General features: G+C 42.6%; 1 protein-coding gene and 1 long non-coding RNA gene across 6 annotated transcripts in view; one reads left to right on the top strand and one right to left on the bottom strand.

The window, feature by feature from the left end:
- The window catches only part of CDC42BPA (CDC42 binding protein kinase alpha), a 182,944-nt gene extending 165,498 nt beyond the window's left edge, over positions 1-17,446 (top strand). For 3 of the 5 annotated variants that reach the window (XM_056488450.1, XM_056488448.1, XM_056488449.1), the window contains 3 exons: positions 10,531-10,648; positions 11,327-11,484; positions 12,589-17,446. In XM_056488450.1, the coding sequence (XP_056344425.1) occupies positions 10,531-10,648; positions 11,327-11,484; positions 12,589-12,720 (408 nt within the window). In that variant the 3' untranslated portion in view covers positions 12,721-17,446. Of the gene's footprint in view, positions 1-3,527; positions 5,362-5,642; positions 5,829-10,530; positions 10,649-11,326; positions 11,485-12,588 lie in introns of those variants that run through there. The other 2 variants (XM_056488452.1, XM_056488451.1) reach the window with 2 other exon arrangements.
- On the bottom strand, positions 5,811-12,626 carry LOC130251642 (uncharacterized). The gene is made up of 3 exons (XR_008840194.1): positions 12,560-12,626; positions 11,666-11,751; positions 5,811-7,030 (listed from the first exon to the last, which is right to left on the bottom strand). It is a non-coding gene; the product is annotated as an uncharacterized LOC130251642 (long non-coding RNA).
- Positions 17,447-18,568: the final 1,122 nt, after the last annotated feature.

Below are 18,568 nucleotides of genomic sequence, written 5' to 3'. Positions count from 1 at the left end.
TTTCTTCTCCCATCTTTAGCACCAACTTAGCCTATTTCTTCACAGCCTGTTTTCCTGTAGCAATTTAATCATGTGTACTGCTCAAATTTCTTTCCATGCCAAACATGCTATCTTTCCTGTTCTCTCCAAACTAAGTAGTCTCAGTGAAACAGAACTTCTTGCATAAAAACTAACCTTTTTTAGTTGAAAAATGGAGGAAGAAAACGTGTAATAGCACTTGTTCATTTCCATAAAACTTCATGTAGGAAATAATCACTTGGAAGTTACTGAAATCTGGGATGAGCTAAAGACTAATTAATACTTTGATCATAGAGGTACCATACTGCTTGCTTCAAGCTACCTTGAGCATCTTTTGTGTGTTTATGTGTTCTGTATTGTTCTCTGAGCACATCTGCAGTGATACAGATGTGATTCAAAGATGCTAATTAGCACTGTAAGAAAGATGAAATGTTATGATAAAAACAGATGCAATTTATTCCAGCATAGGACTCAGGCATTAGCACAGAGCTGCTGTCTAAAATGATCATCATTACTGCTTGGAGTTTGTGCAGAAAGCAGGAAGTAGATGCTGAAATTAGGATTTTCTGATGCTGAAAAGTGCAAAGGAAATGAAAATAAGAATGGAAAATAAACTGCACTATGCAGTTGCACTAGTTTAGGAGCTTAGGAACCTAATCTCTGGTCTTTGGATACTCATTTTGCCTCACTTTTGAAGCAAATGGTATTTTATGTTGCTTTTGACTGTAAAGCCTGCAGTTTGGTTTATTTGAAAGCTCGTATTAGACAGACTCTTAGAAGCCTCTCAATAGCAAATATATTTGATGTAATGAGAAAAAACCAGTACTGTATGTGTGTGTTTTTATAAATGATAATAATTTTTATAAATGAGCACATAATGAAGGAACTGTTTCTAGAAAGCACAGGGCAAATCTAAGAGATGTTGACAGGTATGTTTTTCTCTTACCTGGATACAAGATTGCATGTGTCTAATGTTAGACACAGAATGATCATTTACTTCAGGGCAGGATGTAGATTAGAGCCTTTCTTCATTTCTCCATTTCTGGTAAGTTCTTTAGAATATTGGTGGCTTTTCTTAAGCAGGGAAAATAATCTGCTACCTCCACAGACAGAGCAAAAGTCCTCCTGTGTCACACCATCAGTAGTTGAAAGTTCATGGCAATCAAAAGCTGCAAGGACTCTTAATCAAACCCCACATCTGACAAGTGTAAAACAAAGAATGATTCTATCTATAGAAGGGAATTTTTTAGATAATTTCTTCAACAATGTCATCTCTCAATGGCTTTCAGCTTTGAATCCATTCTAATTGCACTTGCCTTGTATTAGCTCACAGGTCCTGTTTCAAGTTAGGACTGGTACTGTGCTATTACCAATCAATATGATGCTTTGAAAAAAAATCATGAGTCCCTTTCCACACTTAAAAGTGATGAGAAGAATTAGAAAATGTGTGCAATTGTTGATTCCTGCACTTGTTCCACTGCTGCAGCTTCTTTTTAAAAAGTTAATTTTAAAACCTCCTTTTTGCAAGTAAGTATCAATCTTAATGCTGGGATATATGTCACTGCAAGACAAAGCAAATTTGTTGTGTATTTTTCCATCAGTTCCTTGCAATGTCATGTTGTATTTGTATTCCTAACTGAATTGGTACAGAATTGCATTGAGCATGGGACTTGGAAGTGTGTGAATTTGAAAATGTAACTTGAAATTAGAAAATAAATGTTCTGTCAAGAGCTACTTCAGTCCAGGCAGCTTTCTCTTTTCCAAAAGCTTCCTGTAAGGTATTTGCCTGGACTGAGTTCTCATTTAGTCCATTCCAGACTAAGAACTTTGTTTCTCAGGCACAAAAATAGAAGAAAAGGAGTTGTGTGGGCATTTGAGGTTATATGTAGAGTCTAACGTTTAATGGAAAGAAATTTAAAATCAGAAGAGGGCATGGAAACAGAGGATGTTCCTGGAGAATCAGTACACAAGGTAAAGAGTAATCATCCAACCCTGTGTACAGTTCATTTGTATGGTGGTTCCTTTTCCAGGACATAGAATTGTTTCACCAGTTTCATACCTTATTCTCAAAAGGTGAAAAGCTGGGGGATTTCTGTGCTGCTAAGCATGTGTCCTGATTTTGCAGCTGGAGCATCTTTTTTTTTTTTTTTTTTTTTTTAGTAGATTAGTGTGGTTCAGAAGAGAAAGTGTTTATTTTTAACAAACTAGCAAGCAGTGCAAAGCTAATAGTCTTTTCAAATTCTTTGTAGCAATTGTAGGTGGTACAGCTTCACTTTTTATGGGGTGTTGGAATGCAGAAAGTGCATGAAAGAGTGGAGTGAGGATTTTCATTTGTAGTTTCTTCTGGTTTATTTGGGCACCTTCAAATTTGGCTGGATCTACCAATAAGAAATTTTTAACCCAGCATGAGCTTTCACTGAAGTCAGTATAGTGTTGTATGGGCTAAAAGATCCTTAGGTATAAATAGGTTTTAATAGAGAATAGATGTTTTAATCTCTGTGTTGAATGAGATTGTCAGAAGCTAAATAGCCAGCTCAGCCCAGCTTTTATCCAGCACACATCTGTGTGCTTTATAAAGTAAAGGACAGTTTTTTATATATGTATTGGTATTTATTCATTGTATGTGTTTATTAACTAATGTACACATACTCACTTCACAGATGCAGCGAGAATCAGAAACAAACTAAGCTCTTCAACCCCACTGCCTTTTTTAAGGGGAAATGCCAAGAACTGAGAGAAGCAAGAGTTAGAATTGGTAGTGCTGGACCTTGATGGCTGGGCTGGGCTGTGTCTGTGGGCAGGAGGAGACCTGTACTTGTGCTGCTCTAAGCCTGGCCTGGTAGGTGCAGAGCCTGCCTGCTCTCTGCCCACCACTGTTTTAATGATGTCTTTTAAAAGGCCAGCTGTAGAGAGTTTAATTTGTGTTGTAATCAGAAGGAAGGGAGTGTTTTAAACTCTTTTGCTCTATTTGATGTATTGAATCAGGTGCCTGTTTGTATTCAACATATCTACCTGTTTGTTTGCCCTTGCTGGTGCAGCCACACAAGGGGGAAAGTTGCTTTCTCTGTGTATTGTTTTCCAGTGTTTTCCAGTTTTCTTGGTGTGCACCAGACACTCTGATGTGTTTGTCGGAAGTTGCATTCTATTGGCCTAGTCCCACACTGTTCTCTCCATGAGCACTCCCTTGACTTCAGCAGAGCCCTGCTGTTTGGGCAGAGCCATGCCCAAGGCTCAGAGAGAGATCAGATTTAGGAGGTTTCAGGCAACTGTAAATTTGCATCCTTCTTTTCTTCATGGTGAGCACTCATGGTCTGGCTATGGCACATAAGTTTGTGAGCTGCAGCACAACAGAAACCAGAAGCTGTTGTTTCCTATTAGCAGAGCAGTAATCAGAACATTTTTGTGTTTTATTGCTGTGCATCTGAGTCATTGTCTTGTTCTGTACAATTTAGAATGGTTCCTGTTAGTGTATCCCCAAACTTATTTGTTTACATGTTTTTCTTCCCTAGCAGCCTGTCACCAATTAACCTGGCCGTACAGTCTGGCCTCCCTTCTGCCCTCTTGTCCCTTGAAGCCACTTTATCGTGGATGCTCCTTTGTAGTGAAGATCTGAAATCTGGAACTGCACTTACTGCAGCACAGACCACCTCTCTGTGTACATCAGATGTACAGGATTGATTTTGCTTTCATATTCTGCATGCCTAAGTATTTTTATATACAAAAGCTGGTCTTGACTGCCATTATATTTGAACATTATGCTTCAGTTTGACCTCATTATACATGAGCCATTCTACTTCCATTCTAGATGATGTGTGAAGCTTTGCTTGTTTCAATTGAGAAACTTTTAGAGTAAATGAATATTTATCTATATTTGGTATTCTTTAAAGAAAATGGGAACCCCATGCATGCATCTAATGGTGGAGTCTATGGAGAAAGTTCCATGGAGTATCATTTCTAAAATGTTGCCATATCGTGGCTTTCTCACATTCATGAATGCTGGCTAAATATTTTCATGATCTGCAGCTGGCTTACCCTCTGCTTTTTAGCTTGTGGTTTTAGACTTCCATATCTCCCTTATTGGCTTTTAGGAATGTAGCTGGCTTTGCTGCCAATTCTCTGTTGTGAGCAGAGACATCAGCAAAGTCTGCTGTCCTGGACCATTTTGGAATGGTGGCTTCTTGTACTGATATTTAGATGCTGCTAAAGTTATTAAGAACAATTTAATGTATATTATGTCTTATATGCCATAATGTGGTAATTGATGTTTTGGTTAACAGGCAAAGCCTCATAATAACCGTGTGTTTTAAAAAAAAAAAAGTTGGATTTTACCAGCTGAAATGAAGAGAACAGTAACAATAATGTTTGATATAATATGTATTGGGATGTGACTTAATGTTCTTCCAGACTTTAATACTTTCCACATACAAAAAGTAGTGCCTTAGGTTTAGTGGAGGGGTAAATTATATTTTTACCATATTTTATATTTTAAGTCCTAACATTTCTACTGTTACTCGGAAATATCTGTTTTAAGGAGATGAAATCAGTTGGATGAGGGGAAGAGGAACTTAGAATTTAGAAAGGAGAAGAAGTGTTCTGATTTGCTGGTGTCCATAGGAAACCAGCCCCCTGCAGGCTGATTGAGCAGGTACAGATGACACAGGGAGGGAAACCAAGCCTTGAAAATCTCTTCCATTAAATCTGGATTTAGATGACTTTAAATTTTACGAGCACTTGTGTCAGCACATTCTGTAGAGATGAATTAGAAACCATTCCTGTTTAATTTGCAGGGTTATTTCTCCCCTCTCCTTCTTTATGTCACACTTTGGGAGCACTCTGCTCAGCTGACCTATTTCCCAATGCTTTCACACTTTCTGTGCTGAGGAAGGGCCTCATCCTCTACAGAGCAGGAGTGGCAGTGCCAGGTCCCCTCGGCACTGTTGGGTTTAACCCAGTGTGGAGCAGGAGGTGGGCCTTGGTCACCTGTCTGCAGAGAGATACTTGTCCCAGTGCTCTGACACTAACCCCTTCACCTTCCCACACAGCCTGTGTCCCCACCCTGTCAAAACACTGTTCCCTCCTGTTGGAAATACTCTGTGTTTGTTGTACGGGTGATAATTTTAATGGAATCACTAAAATGCATGAATAACAGAAGGAAATCTCTTAATGATCTCTAACTGCTCTGTATGCTCATCTTTTCTTCTCCCCACACCACCTCACCTGTGTTCACCTTCCTTTGTTTGTGTTATATCTATTTTAGATTGTAAGCTCCTCAAGGCAGGGAATTGATGCTTCTCAACTGTCTGTAAAGCACCTTTTACAACTGTGGTGCTCTTTGAAATATCAAAAAATAATAAATATTAGAATCAATTCCCAATGAGTTAAAAGTTTTATTTGTTTCTAATGTTTTAGCAGCAGCAGCAAGGGCAGCAGGCCCATCAGACTCTGTGTCAGGAAGGTGCTCAGAGGCCTGGGGGTGGCAGTGTCAGACCCTGTGTGCTGACAGCCAGCAGGGTTTGCTGTCTGCTGTCCCTGCTCTGTGTTTCACTGCTCTTGTGGAACTGCTGGTGCCCGTGTAACCTGTACAACCATCCTTCATTGCTTTCTCTCTCTGTTGTCTTTGATAGCAGCGTTCCCCTTATCAATTCCCTCATCATCACTCCCGTCTGATCTCCTCTCCGAGCAACTTTGAGCACATCTACCACATGACTGTTAATTCAGCTGAAAAATTCCTCTCTTACGATTCCATACACCCTGCATTTTCCCCGTCTCCACGCTCTGTCCTCGGTACTCCAGACTTTGTCACTCTGAGGGTATGAACGGCTGAGTCAGGTGTTCACTCTACTAACACTGTGTGGTTTTCCTTTTGCCTGGCTATTAACGTGGGAGAAAACCCCTTGTAAGCTGTTCCTTCACCCCTCCCCTCCCGTTTGTCCCAGACAATTTACTTTCTGCTGTCAGCTGGGCTCTTCCCGCTGCTCTGACATGCCAAGAAACAGACACTTTGTGGCCTCAGAGAAAAAAGAAAAGTTTGGGCTGAACCTTTTGCTATGAGAATAATATTTTTAATCACCAGGAAGGATGTGGGAATTTTGAATGATAAGTTCTCTGTTCCACAGTGTTCATCCTCCAGCAGTCAAAGTGCTGCATACCAGGCTGAATTTAGGAAGAGGTTCTGGATCTGCTTGGTGTTGGACCAAGCTTTCAGGCTGTTTGTTTATGATGAATTCATGTGGAATGTGAGAATTTATGCACATTACTGTACACAGATGGAGAGAGACAGACACAGATAATGTTTCAAGCAGTTTCTAGGTTAAAGTAAATAAGTGAAATTAGAACATGTAGAAACAGGGTAGAAATTAAAGCTATGGCAACTTGCTGATGTAGATCCTCTTAATCCTGTTGTTTTTAGGCAGAGGCTGAGGTAGGATGCTGTTCTGTAGGCATCCTTCCAGTAGCAATGTAAATTGGAGGGATAGAAGTGGTCTTGCCTTTTTTTCTTGCATTGTGCATCCAGGTCTGCCTACCTGGGGGTTGCTGTGTCCTGTAGAAATATAGAAATACAAACCAAAGTGAAGCAGGCACAAAGGTACCTGCAGTGCATCACAGCTGTGTACCATGCTGGGGCCTGCAGCTCTGCCTGGGACAGATAAATCAGGAAGAACCTGTAGGTAGATGTGTGTGATGCTGTTGTTTGCTCAGGCTTTGTGTGGGTCCAGGCCATGCCCATTGCTGTCATGGGAACATTGCTCTTGATTTCTGGCAAACCTTTATTGCCAGGCTGCTTCAAGTGCCTCTGGGCTGCTGTGCTGGAGCCCTATCACTGGGAAGGTTTTGGAAACATACCTGCATCCAACACTAGGCAGAATTTAAGAATGCAGGAGAAAAAGAAATCTCCTCCATATGTCTCCAAAACCAATTTGCACAGCTGAGCTTTGACTGGTTACATGCATGGTCTTGTGTCGCTGCTGTGAGGTCCCAGTTGTCACAGCCATTAATACACAAGAGGAATGCTCTGTTGAAATGAAAAAAAAAAAAAATACTGTTAATTTGAATTGAAAGCTGTTTCTCTCCTAGAGGGTTATTATAGGGTCACTGAAGCTGTATTTCAGTTCTGGTTGTTAACTGGGTTGTTTCAATCCACTGTACTATAAAATTGTCTGTGTTTGATATGCAGCGATGTATCACCGGACTGTGACCCTCCCTCTACCTTCCCTTTCTCATGTGAGTAGTCTGCCTGGGACCAGTGAGGAGTGACCCCTGGTGCTTCAGACAATAACTCTCAAGATTTTCTTTAGGAGCATCCTTCATCCTAATGTTGCAGCCTCCTAGCATAAATTGGAGGGGAAAAAGGTGGAGTGGGCAACCTGGAATGTCAAAATACTGCCCTTTTAGCTCCTTAGAGCACTAGAGGTTTAGTCTTGTTTGAGGAAAAGTTTTTATCTACTTTGTGGCTTGAGGGTAGAGGTGCTGGAAGCTGTATGGAAAGCCAGGCTGTGAGTTTGGTTTCATGTCTGTCCGTCCTCCCTTTATGTTTGGAGATTTTAGTGCAAGAAGAGTGCCGTGGTCCCATGTAGGACTAGATACTGGAACCAAGACAGGGTGGAATCCATAGGGGAATTTGAAAATGACCTGCTGAAGTAGGCTTTTAGAGTCTGCCATATTATTTCATGGAAGAGTTGAAAGCTGAGTTTTATAGTGTGATGAACAGAGCACTATTTTAAAACAAAAACAAACCCCAAAACAAGAACAAGCAGCACAGTGGACAGAGGAACAGAGGCAGAGCAATTCCTGTGGGTGCTGTACCTGTCCAGTCAGACCTTGTTCCTCATCCCAGTGTTGGAGAAGGTGCCCAGGGAGCAGCTGGAGCAGGAGCAGAGGCTCTGGAATGGGATGCACCCAACTTGTCTGGACCTCTCACCCTATTTCACAGTGATTCACTTTGCTTAGCAGCAGCTTCTCTGCTGCTGCTTTTGCCCCCGCTTCTTTCATCTTTCTCTGTTTGATCCAGCAGTGGGGATGAATTTTCCTGCTAGGATTTGAATTGTTGCTCGAAATGAGGGGTTTTTGTCTCTCTAAGTAAAGCAAGCTCAGGTTTCCTTTTGTTTTCTGTGTTTTTAACCTGCTGGATTGTGCTGCTTTGTAACTACCGCTAATAACTGCCGTTTATTTTCCTTTGAATTCCCTTCCTGCATCCTGTGCACACCACTTCCAGGAGGTTTGGTCCAAAATGCCAGCATCCCTGGCATGTGCTTGTTTTATTTTTAGAACAAAGAACAATGAAAGATTTGCTTTGTGGAGAGACTTTCTACAAGGAATTACATGGACGCTGCGAACTGAGCTCACAAAAAATAATCATCTTTAGAACACACTGTTAAAAAAATGAGTCTTTTTGTGCACCCACCCATTCCCTCATTCCCCTGATGCCTGTATGTTGTCTGTTCAGTCACTGTGAAGGAGGTTAATCACCCTATCATTAAACATAATCGTTCTCTTTGCAGAATGAACCACTGTAGGTTTATAGCAGCCTTGCACCCCCAGTGTACTAAACCCAGTGCACACATGGTGCTGCACTTGGCTTTCCTTTCTTTCTCAAAACACAGCAGTAACTCATTCCTCAGCCCCTCAGTTCCTTTGTGCATCATCAGGGGAGTGAGCCTCCATGGTCTAGGTACAGCCAGGATGTTCAAACTTTGCATCTCAGTTTATTGTATGGGGAAAAAGCAGGAGCTCAGTATTTTGTATTACAAAGTAGGCTGGTTATTCACATTTAAAAACAAAAAAAGAAAGGGGCAAGCTAAGCAAGAGACAGCAATTTAATTCCACAAATATTTTAAGAGACTTTTAAGCCTTTAGGTATAAATCCTCATGGTGCAGCAGTGGAAGAAAGGAGAAGTAAAAAGGGCTTTTTCATTGGTAAGGTCTCTGGTTCTCTTTTGCTGGTGTTTGTAAGAGATCTGGGAAGAGATGAGAGATTGTAGTTCTTATTTGCTGCACATTAAAAATCAGCCATTTCTGGCACCCTGGGAGAATGAAAAGCCAGGGGTTGCTTGTAAGATGAAAGAGACCTGTCAGAGCAATGATTCCAAGGATCATTGTAAGACTGGATTTGGCAGCAGGTTGGTAAAATTTATCTGATGAAGTCTGACCTGTATAAAATCTGTTCCTTACAAAGCCTCAGTTTAATTACCCATTTTAAAATACAGATAGAGACATTGGTAGCACCAAGGTTCTCTGAGAATATCCCTGTGGGGGTGGAATCTTTGTTCTGGTCTGAAATTTTTGTAACACCCTAGTTTAAAGAAGCACTGCAATTGCAACTATTGTTTTATATATGGCTACTTCATCTCAGTGTGAGGATGGGAAAATAATTAAATATAAATAGGAAGAGATGAACAGTTATTGCAGAGGGGGGACTGTAAAGGATAAGAGAGGTAATTCTTACAGCTACCTGCAGTTCCTTTGCAATGTGCATCTGTGAAGGTTCCCTGAACCTAATTCCAGTTAATGGTATTGTCTTAATAGTGCAAATCACACTCTGTTGATGAGCAGGACAAGGTCTCATATTTAGCCAGAGCTAAATGACACACATGGGCAAGTCCCTCTGGGCTAGGAAGCCAGCTCATATACAGAGAGAGGGGCCAAATAGTCTGAGAAGTCTTCTCCCCTGAGGACAGCTGTAGGTTAACAGAAGCAGAAATAAAATCTCACAGAACTCATTTCAAAGTACTCTTTCACCTTCTTTTAAAGACAATTTATCTTTGAGGAGCTGCGATATCCAAGTAGGGAAATTGTGGTTTTAGCTCCTCAGTAAAGGACCACTTCAGTCCAGTAACTGATTAATTTAGAAAAATTACACTGGAACTCTCAGGATTCAAAACAGGAGCAATAATCAAAATATGTAGCAAAACAGTGGCATGTGCTCTGGTCCTTCTCTTTGTGCAGGCTGGAAAGAGGAGGCTGCTTCTCACTTTGGCTCATCTGGTGTAGGTTTGGAGGGATGCTGTTAACACCTTTGGAACTTCATGAATAATTACTATACAGATTGATCCACTATCTATTCATACCTCTGCAAAGCATTAGGGTTTAACCTAGATATTATATCAGTTTATACAATTATGGCACGAACGATGGCATCAAAGAGAAATTGTAATGAGATCTTTGGAAGCTTGTGTTCAGAAAGAAGGTGTTACACAGTGTAACTTGAATATATCTACAGCAGCTTAATTAGGCTTGCAAACCATCCTTTCAGGGAAATTCTGGAATTATTCCATGTATTCTTTCAGTTGCCTGCATTTGTCCATGTAATTCAGCACTTGACTGCTGCGTTGCGTGTGCTGCCGGTCTCTGCACTAAACTGCAGAATATTATTTTGCAATTTTTGCTGACTTGCTGCCCAGATACCCAGCCCTGGTAAGGTCGGGGGTTTAACGTGTTGTGGGGCCTTACAGCACAGAATTGCCAGGTGAGGCCAGCAGTGGGTAAGTGAACATGTGGTGTGTGTGTGCATTTCAGAACCTTCGGCCCCAGGAGAGCCGGACGGTGTTCAGCGGCTCCGTCAGCATCCCGTCGATCGCCAAATCCCGCACGGAGCCGGGGCGATCCATGAGCGCCAGCAGCGGGCTGGCAGCACGTAAGCCAACACAGCTCTGCTGCTTTGGGGGCTGGGCACAAGTGTTTCAGGGAAAGGGCTGCCTGCAGTAGCCTCTGTCCATGCTGCATGGATTTTCCAAAGTGATGGCTGACTGCATTGCTGCTGAGGGCCAGCATCACAGCATCACTACCTTGCTTTCAAAGGAGCACATGAATAAGCAGGTAGTGCTTTTGAGAGTCCCACATTTGTAGTTTGTCAGGTTTTTTTTAATTGATATTAGAATTCAGATTACATTTTTAGCCCTGAGGCTGCTTTGCTCCTGCTCAAGTGTTTTAAGTCCGTGGCAAGTTGTTCACAGGTTATTAATTTTGTTGCTGAGCTGTGTGTAGATCTTGATGCCTCTCTTGCCAGTAATGCAAAGATAAAGCAGTAGAGAACTGGCTGCTGGAATGGAAGAGGCCACTGGAATTAGCCACCACAGCTGTTTCTACAACTGCCACCTTTTTTGGGAGCACAGTGACCAAAGTAAAGTGTGGCCAAGGGAGGGATTGGACAATCCCCAAGAACTGCAGACAAGATAAAAGCCACCTCAGCCTGCAAGCCATGAGCTTGGGACCTTGAGACACACTGCAGGAAAGCAGAACTAGCCAGAGAAGCAGCTGAGCTAGTTCCTGGTGTGCGGAGTGGGGCGTGTAACAGTTTGATTCCTCTCTGCAGGATCGTCTGCACAGAACGGCAGCGCTTTGCGCAGGGAATTCTCGGGAGGGAGCTATGGAGCGAAGCGCCAGCCCATGGCATCGCCCTCCGACGGCTCCCTGTCCTCGGGGGGCCTGGACCAGGGCAGCGATGCACCCACAAGGGACTACGAGAGAGAGGTGGGTGACAGCAGCAGCAGAGACACCTCGGGGCAGATGGGGCACTTCAACCTGTCATGGGCTTGGCTACAAGTTTGGGAGTAGCTGACAGTGGAGAGATGGATTTCCTGTAGTTCAAGCTACAAAGTGTCAGCTCTGGTCCGGTATTTACCATGCAGAAAATGCTCTCTGTGTTCCTTACCCGGAGATGTGTGGGTAGCAAGGCTCCACCAAACACCAGCCCAGTAGTGACATATCACAGCTTGAAGTGCTGGTATTCCTTCTGACCTTAAAGTGCAAATATTCATAAGCTGTCTTAGCAACCATTCACAGGAGACATTTTGTGCTCAGAAGTTAACAAAGTAATTTAGGAATTATAATTTAATTTAGAGCAGGAACTGGATTTAATAATTTCTGTTCTGTGCAGTCGAGACTGTCATTATTATAGGACTAAAATCCTGCCCAGTGCTAAACTCAGTCCCTCCAGCCAAGAATGTTTTACATGGGAGGGTTCAGTCTGAAGCTGACCTGCGAAACGTCCCCAACTTCCCCATTTTCTTACTAGAGTGTGAAACTGAGAGATCACACAGGCTTTTCATGGTGCTTAATGTGTCCTGCCAGTGGAAGCTGGAAGGCAGCTGTCAGCCCAAATTCAGGCTCAGAGTTGCATTCTGCTGTACTCTGGAAAATCCAAGTAACTCGAGAAGATGTTTGAATTGATACCCTGGGGCTGACACAGAAGAGGGAGCTGTGATGATGCCACAAAGTTTTCTCATTTTAGTGCAAGAGCATCTTGATCATAATCTGTGAGAAGGCAGGAGCTGTTGTATCTTCACAGGCAGCCTGAAGCTGCACACTCAGCCCTTGGTAACACACAGACTTCGAGAATTCCAGTGGTGCTGTGTCCCTATGTCCGTATCACTTACTCCCGCTTAAAGAAAAGTGACCTGAAAGAGGTCTCAGGTCTCTTGGAAACTGTGAGCAAAAAAGATCCCTCGGTGTTTTTGGACACGAGCAAAGTCCCCAGAGGCTTTTCAATCCAGCCACTGTTGCTGAGACACTCTGTCACCCCCAAACTTGTTATCCTGTTACTTACTGGTGTTCTTGTGTGTCTCTGGGCTGCAGGACTCTGACTCTCCAAGACACTCGACAGCATCGAACAGCTCCAACCTCAGCAGCCCTCCCAGCCCCGTTTCTCCTCACAAGACCAAGAGCCTCTCCCTGGAGAGCTCTGACCACGTGAGTTGGGACTCATGAACTGCTTCAGCATTCAGATTTGGCATCACATCAGCTTGCTGTCCCCATGGCTGTCCCCTTCACTTGCTCCAGTTCTCACCTTCATCCTCCTAACCCTGCCCATTCCCTGTCTGAAAAAGATCTGGGAGTGGGGCACAGAGGAAGGTAAAAGCTGGTCGCCTTCAGCACCGTTCGGCATTGCCTCACCTCCCCAGATCTGACAGCAGCAAATGAGCAAAGCTAGGGTGTTGGTAAATATCAGATGCTGTAGATTTGTATTAGTATTGGTTTCATTTTTGTGGTTACAGCTGCTTCATTTTTAAAGACATATTTATCCCACTCCCCTTCCACTCCCCAAACTGTAGCATTAAGTAGACCAGACCAGTATCAACAAGAGAAAATTCAGAGGGATCTTGTTTTCATACAATAGCTCATTGTACTGTACAAAAGTAGCACAGAGACCCCTTCCCCTCCATGGGAAATGATCAGTATGTCAGAGGCACATAAAAGCTTTCAGCCACCACGTTTGAATGTCAATCTGATTGTCGCCAGCAAATCCTTATTGATTAAAATGATGCATATTTTACTACAGTACAGAGTTTAAATAAATATGCAGATGTTAGAGTAAAATACGTATGTATATATTCAAAGAAAAAAAGCATTGTGTATGCAGCAGAAGATGGATGCTTATTTAAAGAGCCTTTAATTTAAGATTTGTGTTGTCCCTGTTTTCCTGCTCGGTGATTTACAGACTTGGAGGCCTGGCTAAAACCTCCCACAGGACAGAGATTCCGTGTGCTCAGCGCTCGCTGCACTGCCGTGCACTGCAGTGCTCTCACAACACTTCTCTCTTTCTGGCTGTAGCAGAACTCAAGCTGTAGTTCCTACTTCCCTGGTAGTCCCCATCCTTCTCAGAAACAGCAGCAATTGGCAGCAAGGCCCTGTCCCAGCAGCCACAGGCTGCCCTGGCTCTGTGCGTGCCACCCGTGAGCTGGAGCCTTGCAGCAGCTACAGCAGAGGTGCTTCAGGCATCAAGGCAGCTCAGTGCAGCTGGATTCAGCAGGAAAACTGTTTCCCTGGCTCAGCCTTTCAGCAGGTCTAACTCTGAAGGGAGCAGTCTTCCACATCCTCTTGATCATCCCTAAGCAGCAAACTTGCTATCATTACCAAATCCTGTTTGCTAATACACATCAGCCAAACGAGTGCCCTTAGCCCAAAGCTGGCTGTGGCTGGCTTTGCTGTCACTGTAGCAACAAAGAACCTTGAAGACTGACCTCACACTGTTCACACTGTGGTAGTCAGAGATGCCTGGTGACCCACAACTGCTGCACTGGCAAGGTTGGCTTTCCTCTGCCCCCTACCTGTGCTGTGGGTTTGTGCAATTTGCAGTTGTTTCTATGTGCTCACCTGCTGTTTGGTTCCAAAAGCAGGGCAGGTTGGAGGGCAGGAAGTATTGCAGTGGAAGGCAAAGCCTGCTGAAGTTGGAAAAATAAATAAAAAGCTGAAGTGGTCACCCAGTCGACAGAATAAATGAAAAACTGATACACAGCTGTATGGTAAGAGGAAGATGTTTCTTCTCTTCAGTTAGCAAGGCAGATTGTGCTTTTCATTCGGGATGAGCCTCTCTTCCCAATAATATTGTTGCTGACTTCATACTATGACCATACTCAAACACATAAGGGCTTTTTGTATTTAGAATATTGGGGTTTGTGGGTTTCAGAAACTTGTTATGGCTCTCATTAAACCATTCTGTATTCTTGCAGTCAGCAGTTATGTAGAGTTTCACCCACACAGAGGTGTTTGGAGTTTTGCAGTTTCTGTCTTCCCTAATAGAAGTTGTAGGTAAGTTCAAACCATGTACAGTAATCTCCAGGTATGATCTAAATGTGACATAGGGAACAAGACACAGATCATCTAATCCATTTAATCATGCTGGGTCTCCTAGGTAAGATTTCTCTTTCACTCTGAATCAAGAGGCTTATCCAAGTTTAAGCTCATTCAGTGTTATTTTGGGACAGGAATTCAAGAAATTATTGTACAAACCATCATATCAAAAGCCTGTCTCTCTCCTGTTTGGGTATTTCAGAGTAGCAAGCTGGTTGTGTTGTTTGTTTTCACTTCAAACCTACTACTTTTGCAAGCCTGGCATTTGAAATTAAAAGCTTTAGCAAACAGCAAAGCATCTGAAAGTAACTCTTCCCAGAAAAGTTTATGTATTTCTGAGGGACAGATAGGCAGGGCATTATTGGCATTATTGAAATTGCACATCAGCTTCTTTTTAAAGGCTGCATATTGCTTCAAGTATAGCCACTGCTTTTCCCCACAATTCCCTTGTTTTGGTGAAGCATGTCCACACACTTTTCAAAGCCTTTGCAGACTAGTTTTGTATTTACTGTATGTTGTATTTAAATAATAATCTTATTTTGATGTTGAGAGAAGGCATTTAAATGGTAGTCATTAAAGACAGAGCAGCCTGCATGGCAGTCCCCTGAGAGAGGGTCACAGGATCGTTTTCCATGGACTTTTTTTTCCCACAGTTGTGCTAAAGCTCTATCTGAAAATGGAACCCAAAGAGCCACCATGCAGCAAACAATTAAATTGAGTAAACTCCTGTGTTTACTCCATTCCAGTGCCTGCAGTCTATTGATAGCTACCCCTGGCATCTTCAGGCAGAACATGGGTCAGCTGTGTTACAACACTAAGTTCAGAGGATGAGAGCTCCACAGGCCCACACTGTTTGTACACTACACAATGTCCAAGCCTCAGCAGTCTTCTCTAGGATTTATTTACTCACTAGTTTGGTCCTGTGCATTTTTATACGTGTTTGTTCAGAAGAGAAACAGCAACTGTTCTCTCAGTTGAAAAGCAAATGACCACATCACTTGTTTGAAAAGAGAAAAATTGTCCTAGGACTTTAATAATTTTATATATTTGGGGACCATTTGGTTACAGACTCAATTTGAAACCACACTCATCTCTTTTTGTTGGTATGCATACTGCAGCTGAGCTTTCTAAAGACTCATTGGGCTTAGGAAAAGTAACTTGGTCATTTGAACTGTAAGACTCTTGACTGGTATCTCCAAGGCAATTGTCTCCTGAGGTTTGATGTTTGCTTCTTTGCACTGTTGTAGCACTGCTTCAACTTCACAGGTCGAGGGCTGCATTTTGTTCTGGGAGCTTAAAATCTCCCCCTGAATTCCTGACTGTGGCACATGTTCTCTGCACACAGGATGTGTATCTAGCTGGTTTTTTTCTCCTTTTGGCTGAGACTGAAGGTGTGTGTTTGCATTTTTGACAGTGCTTGAACAGATGGGTTGTTGGGGTTTTGCCTTTTTTTTCTCTCTTTTGATGGCAACAAGGATCTGAACAGATTCAGGCAGCTACTAAGGATTCCAGGTTATAGGATGGAATAGGTTTGGTAAATAGTTTTCCCCTGCACATGTGCACACACAGGTATATGGCTTCCTCCCACATTTCATAAACCCAAAAGCAGGGTTACAGTACTCTCTTCTCTCTTGCCTTTGGCCTGTAGAAGACAGCTGGTGGTTTCAAAAAAACATTCCTGAGACTGTGGTGAAGTAGTTGCTTCTTTTCCCCTCCATTAATTGCTGTGGCTTGTTATGAATATGCATTTTGCCCATTTAAATGAGTTTCAAAACTGAGTCAGGAATGTTCTCTTTTTGATTTGATTCTGATAAGTTACAACACAGGTGTGTTATTCTCAGGTATATGGCAGAGGGAAGTTAAGGGTCTTGCCATACTAAAAAAGTCCAAAAAGCATAGCTTATTTATAGAAATGTAGTGTAACTGCACCTAGCTGGTTCACAGTGTGTCAGCCTTTCCAAATAGACCAGTTGGATTATTAACACAGAACCAGATTCTGGCCCTGTGTTGTTTTGCATGGCCAGACCCTGAATGAAAGGACAAACATGCTCTTGCGTGGAAAAAGGGTTTATTTTCCATTTTATGAATGCTGTTTAATTTTAAATGAATGCATTAAAGTTAAATGTATTGAAGTAAAACTTACTGCAGTGCAAGTACCCACAGCTCCTGAGCCTTAGTCTGAGAATTCAAGTGGCACACAGCAATTCTGCTGTGGGTTCTTTTGTTAATACGAGTCCATTCCATGGAGGAAATGGGACAACTTTTCTGCACTAACACAGCATGCACCCTTCTGTGCACTTTGTGTTCCCAGTTTATTTGATAAACACCCCCAGAAGCAGCTCTGCTGCAGGCTTTCCAGTCTGAATTCCAGCTCCTCTCATTCCAGCTGCAGCTCAGTACAACCTGTTTTCATTCTCCATTTAAGACAGTCAGCTACAGGGAAGAAATCCACAAACAAACCAGTGTTGCTATACCTGCCTTTTTATGTATGACAGTTTCATATCATTTATTTTTTAAATATGTTTTTTAGGTTTTTCCTTGTAATATTATTGTACAGTTTTGCATGGCATAGATGTAATCACTTTTTTTGTTTTAGAGTATAAAAGCTGACAAGTGTGCGTGTGGGGGAAAGATTCTGCTTTTTGCCTCTTCTCACTCTTTTGTTTAATGCCCTCAATGTTGTAGGGGACATTGTAAGAGATTCTCTGCTACAGAACAATGATGTAGATTCTTTTGCACAGAAATATTTAAGGTGGAACAGTCAACAATGTAAAAATGACTTACCACCAATATTTTATGTTGGTAACACACTTAATATTAACCTACTTTGATGTACTGCAATAAAACAGGGAACTGTTAGAAATGGAGATGTTCTGTCTTTTTTTCCCACCTCCCTACATTAAGCTTTGAGGAGGAAATGGAAAGGGGAATGATGGTGCTCTTGAAGATACAACATGCTGGTTCTGAAGAAAAGCAGAAGTTAGAGTCACTGGATACTTTGCTATATTGAACTACAGTTTTCCTGACTTTTTTCTTACGTCAGCTGTGCTGTGATGACCTAAGAAATAGGTAGTTACGTAGTTGTAGTCCATGTTTTTGGTGTTCCTCCTTCATTTGTATTTACATATCAAATGTTTCAGCTGTCCTAGTGTTAGAGGCTGGATTGTTAGTCCTGAGCTACCAACATCACACTGACCTTCGTGCACTTTTAAGTACATCTTGGGTTACCTGTGAAGTTTTGCATGTGCCCTGACCCCTTCCTGTCACCCACCCATTCCTCACAAGTCAGCCTGGAATTTTCTCTGTACCAGAGTGTTGGGAAATCTTCCTCTTCATTCATTCCCTGTTGGTGTAATGTTGGAAATGGCTTCATTTGGCCCAGGAAAGATTAGATATTAGGAAAAAATTCTTCACAGGAAGGCATATGAAATATGGGAATAGGCTGCCCAGGGAAGTAGTGGAGTCACCATCCCTGGAAGTGTTCAGAGGATGTGTGGACATGGTTTAATGGTGAACAGGGTTGAGTTTAATCTTAGAGGTCTTTTCCAGCCTTAGGGATTTTGGGGTAAATCATGGCTTTGGTACCTGCTTCAGCAGGAATACAGGACTGGGCTGTTACTCATCCCACACTGCCAGCAGCCTGGGACCAGGCACTGTGACTCCCACTTTTTCCAAGGCCTTAGATTGCCTTACTCCTGTCCCTCTCCTTCAGTCAAAATGTTTACTTTCTCAGCCCTTCACTCCAGTTCATGTGCATTTAAGCCCATGGCTCATCCCATCAAGGCAGCTGCTGTAGCTCTGGGACAGACCCTGGTTCCTGTGCTCTGACTTTTCAATCAGTGCTTTTTTTCTGGTTTCCCAGGGGTCCAGTTGCACATCCCAGCTGTGAAGGTCTTGGGAAATAGGCTTGTAGTGTCAGGGGTTTGGGGATTAGAAAAGCAGAAACTGAACTGCATGTTCACCTCCTGTTCAGCTTCCTGTTGAG

This window comes from Oenanthe melanoleuca, chromosome 3 (assembly GCF_029582105.1).
Source record: "Oenanthe melanoleuca isolate GR-GAL-2019-014 chromosome 3, OMel1.0, whole genome shotgun sequence".
In the NCBI taxonomy this organism is placed as follows: Eukaryota; Metazoa; Chordata; class Aves; order Passeriformes; family Muscicapidae; genus Oenanthe; species Oenanthe melanoleuca.
The sequence above is the reverse complement of the archived record's forward strand: the minus strand, read 5'-3'. Positions and strand labels throughout refer to the sequence as shown.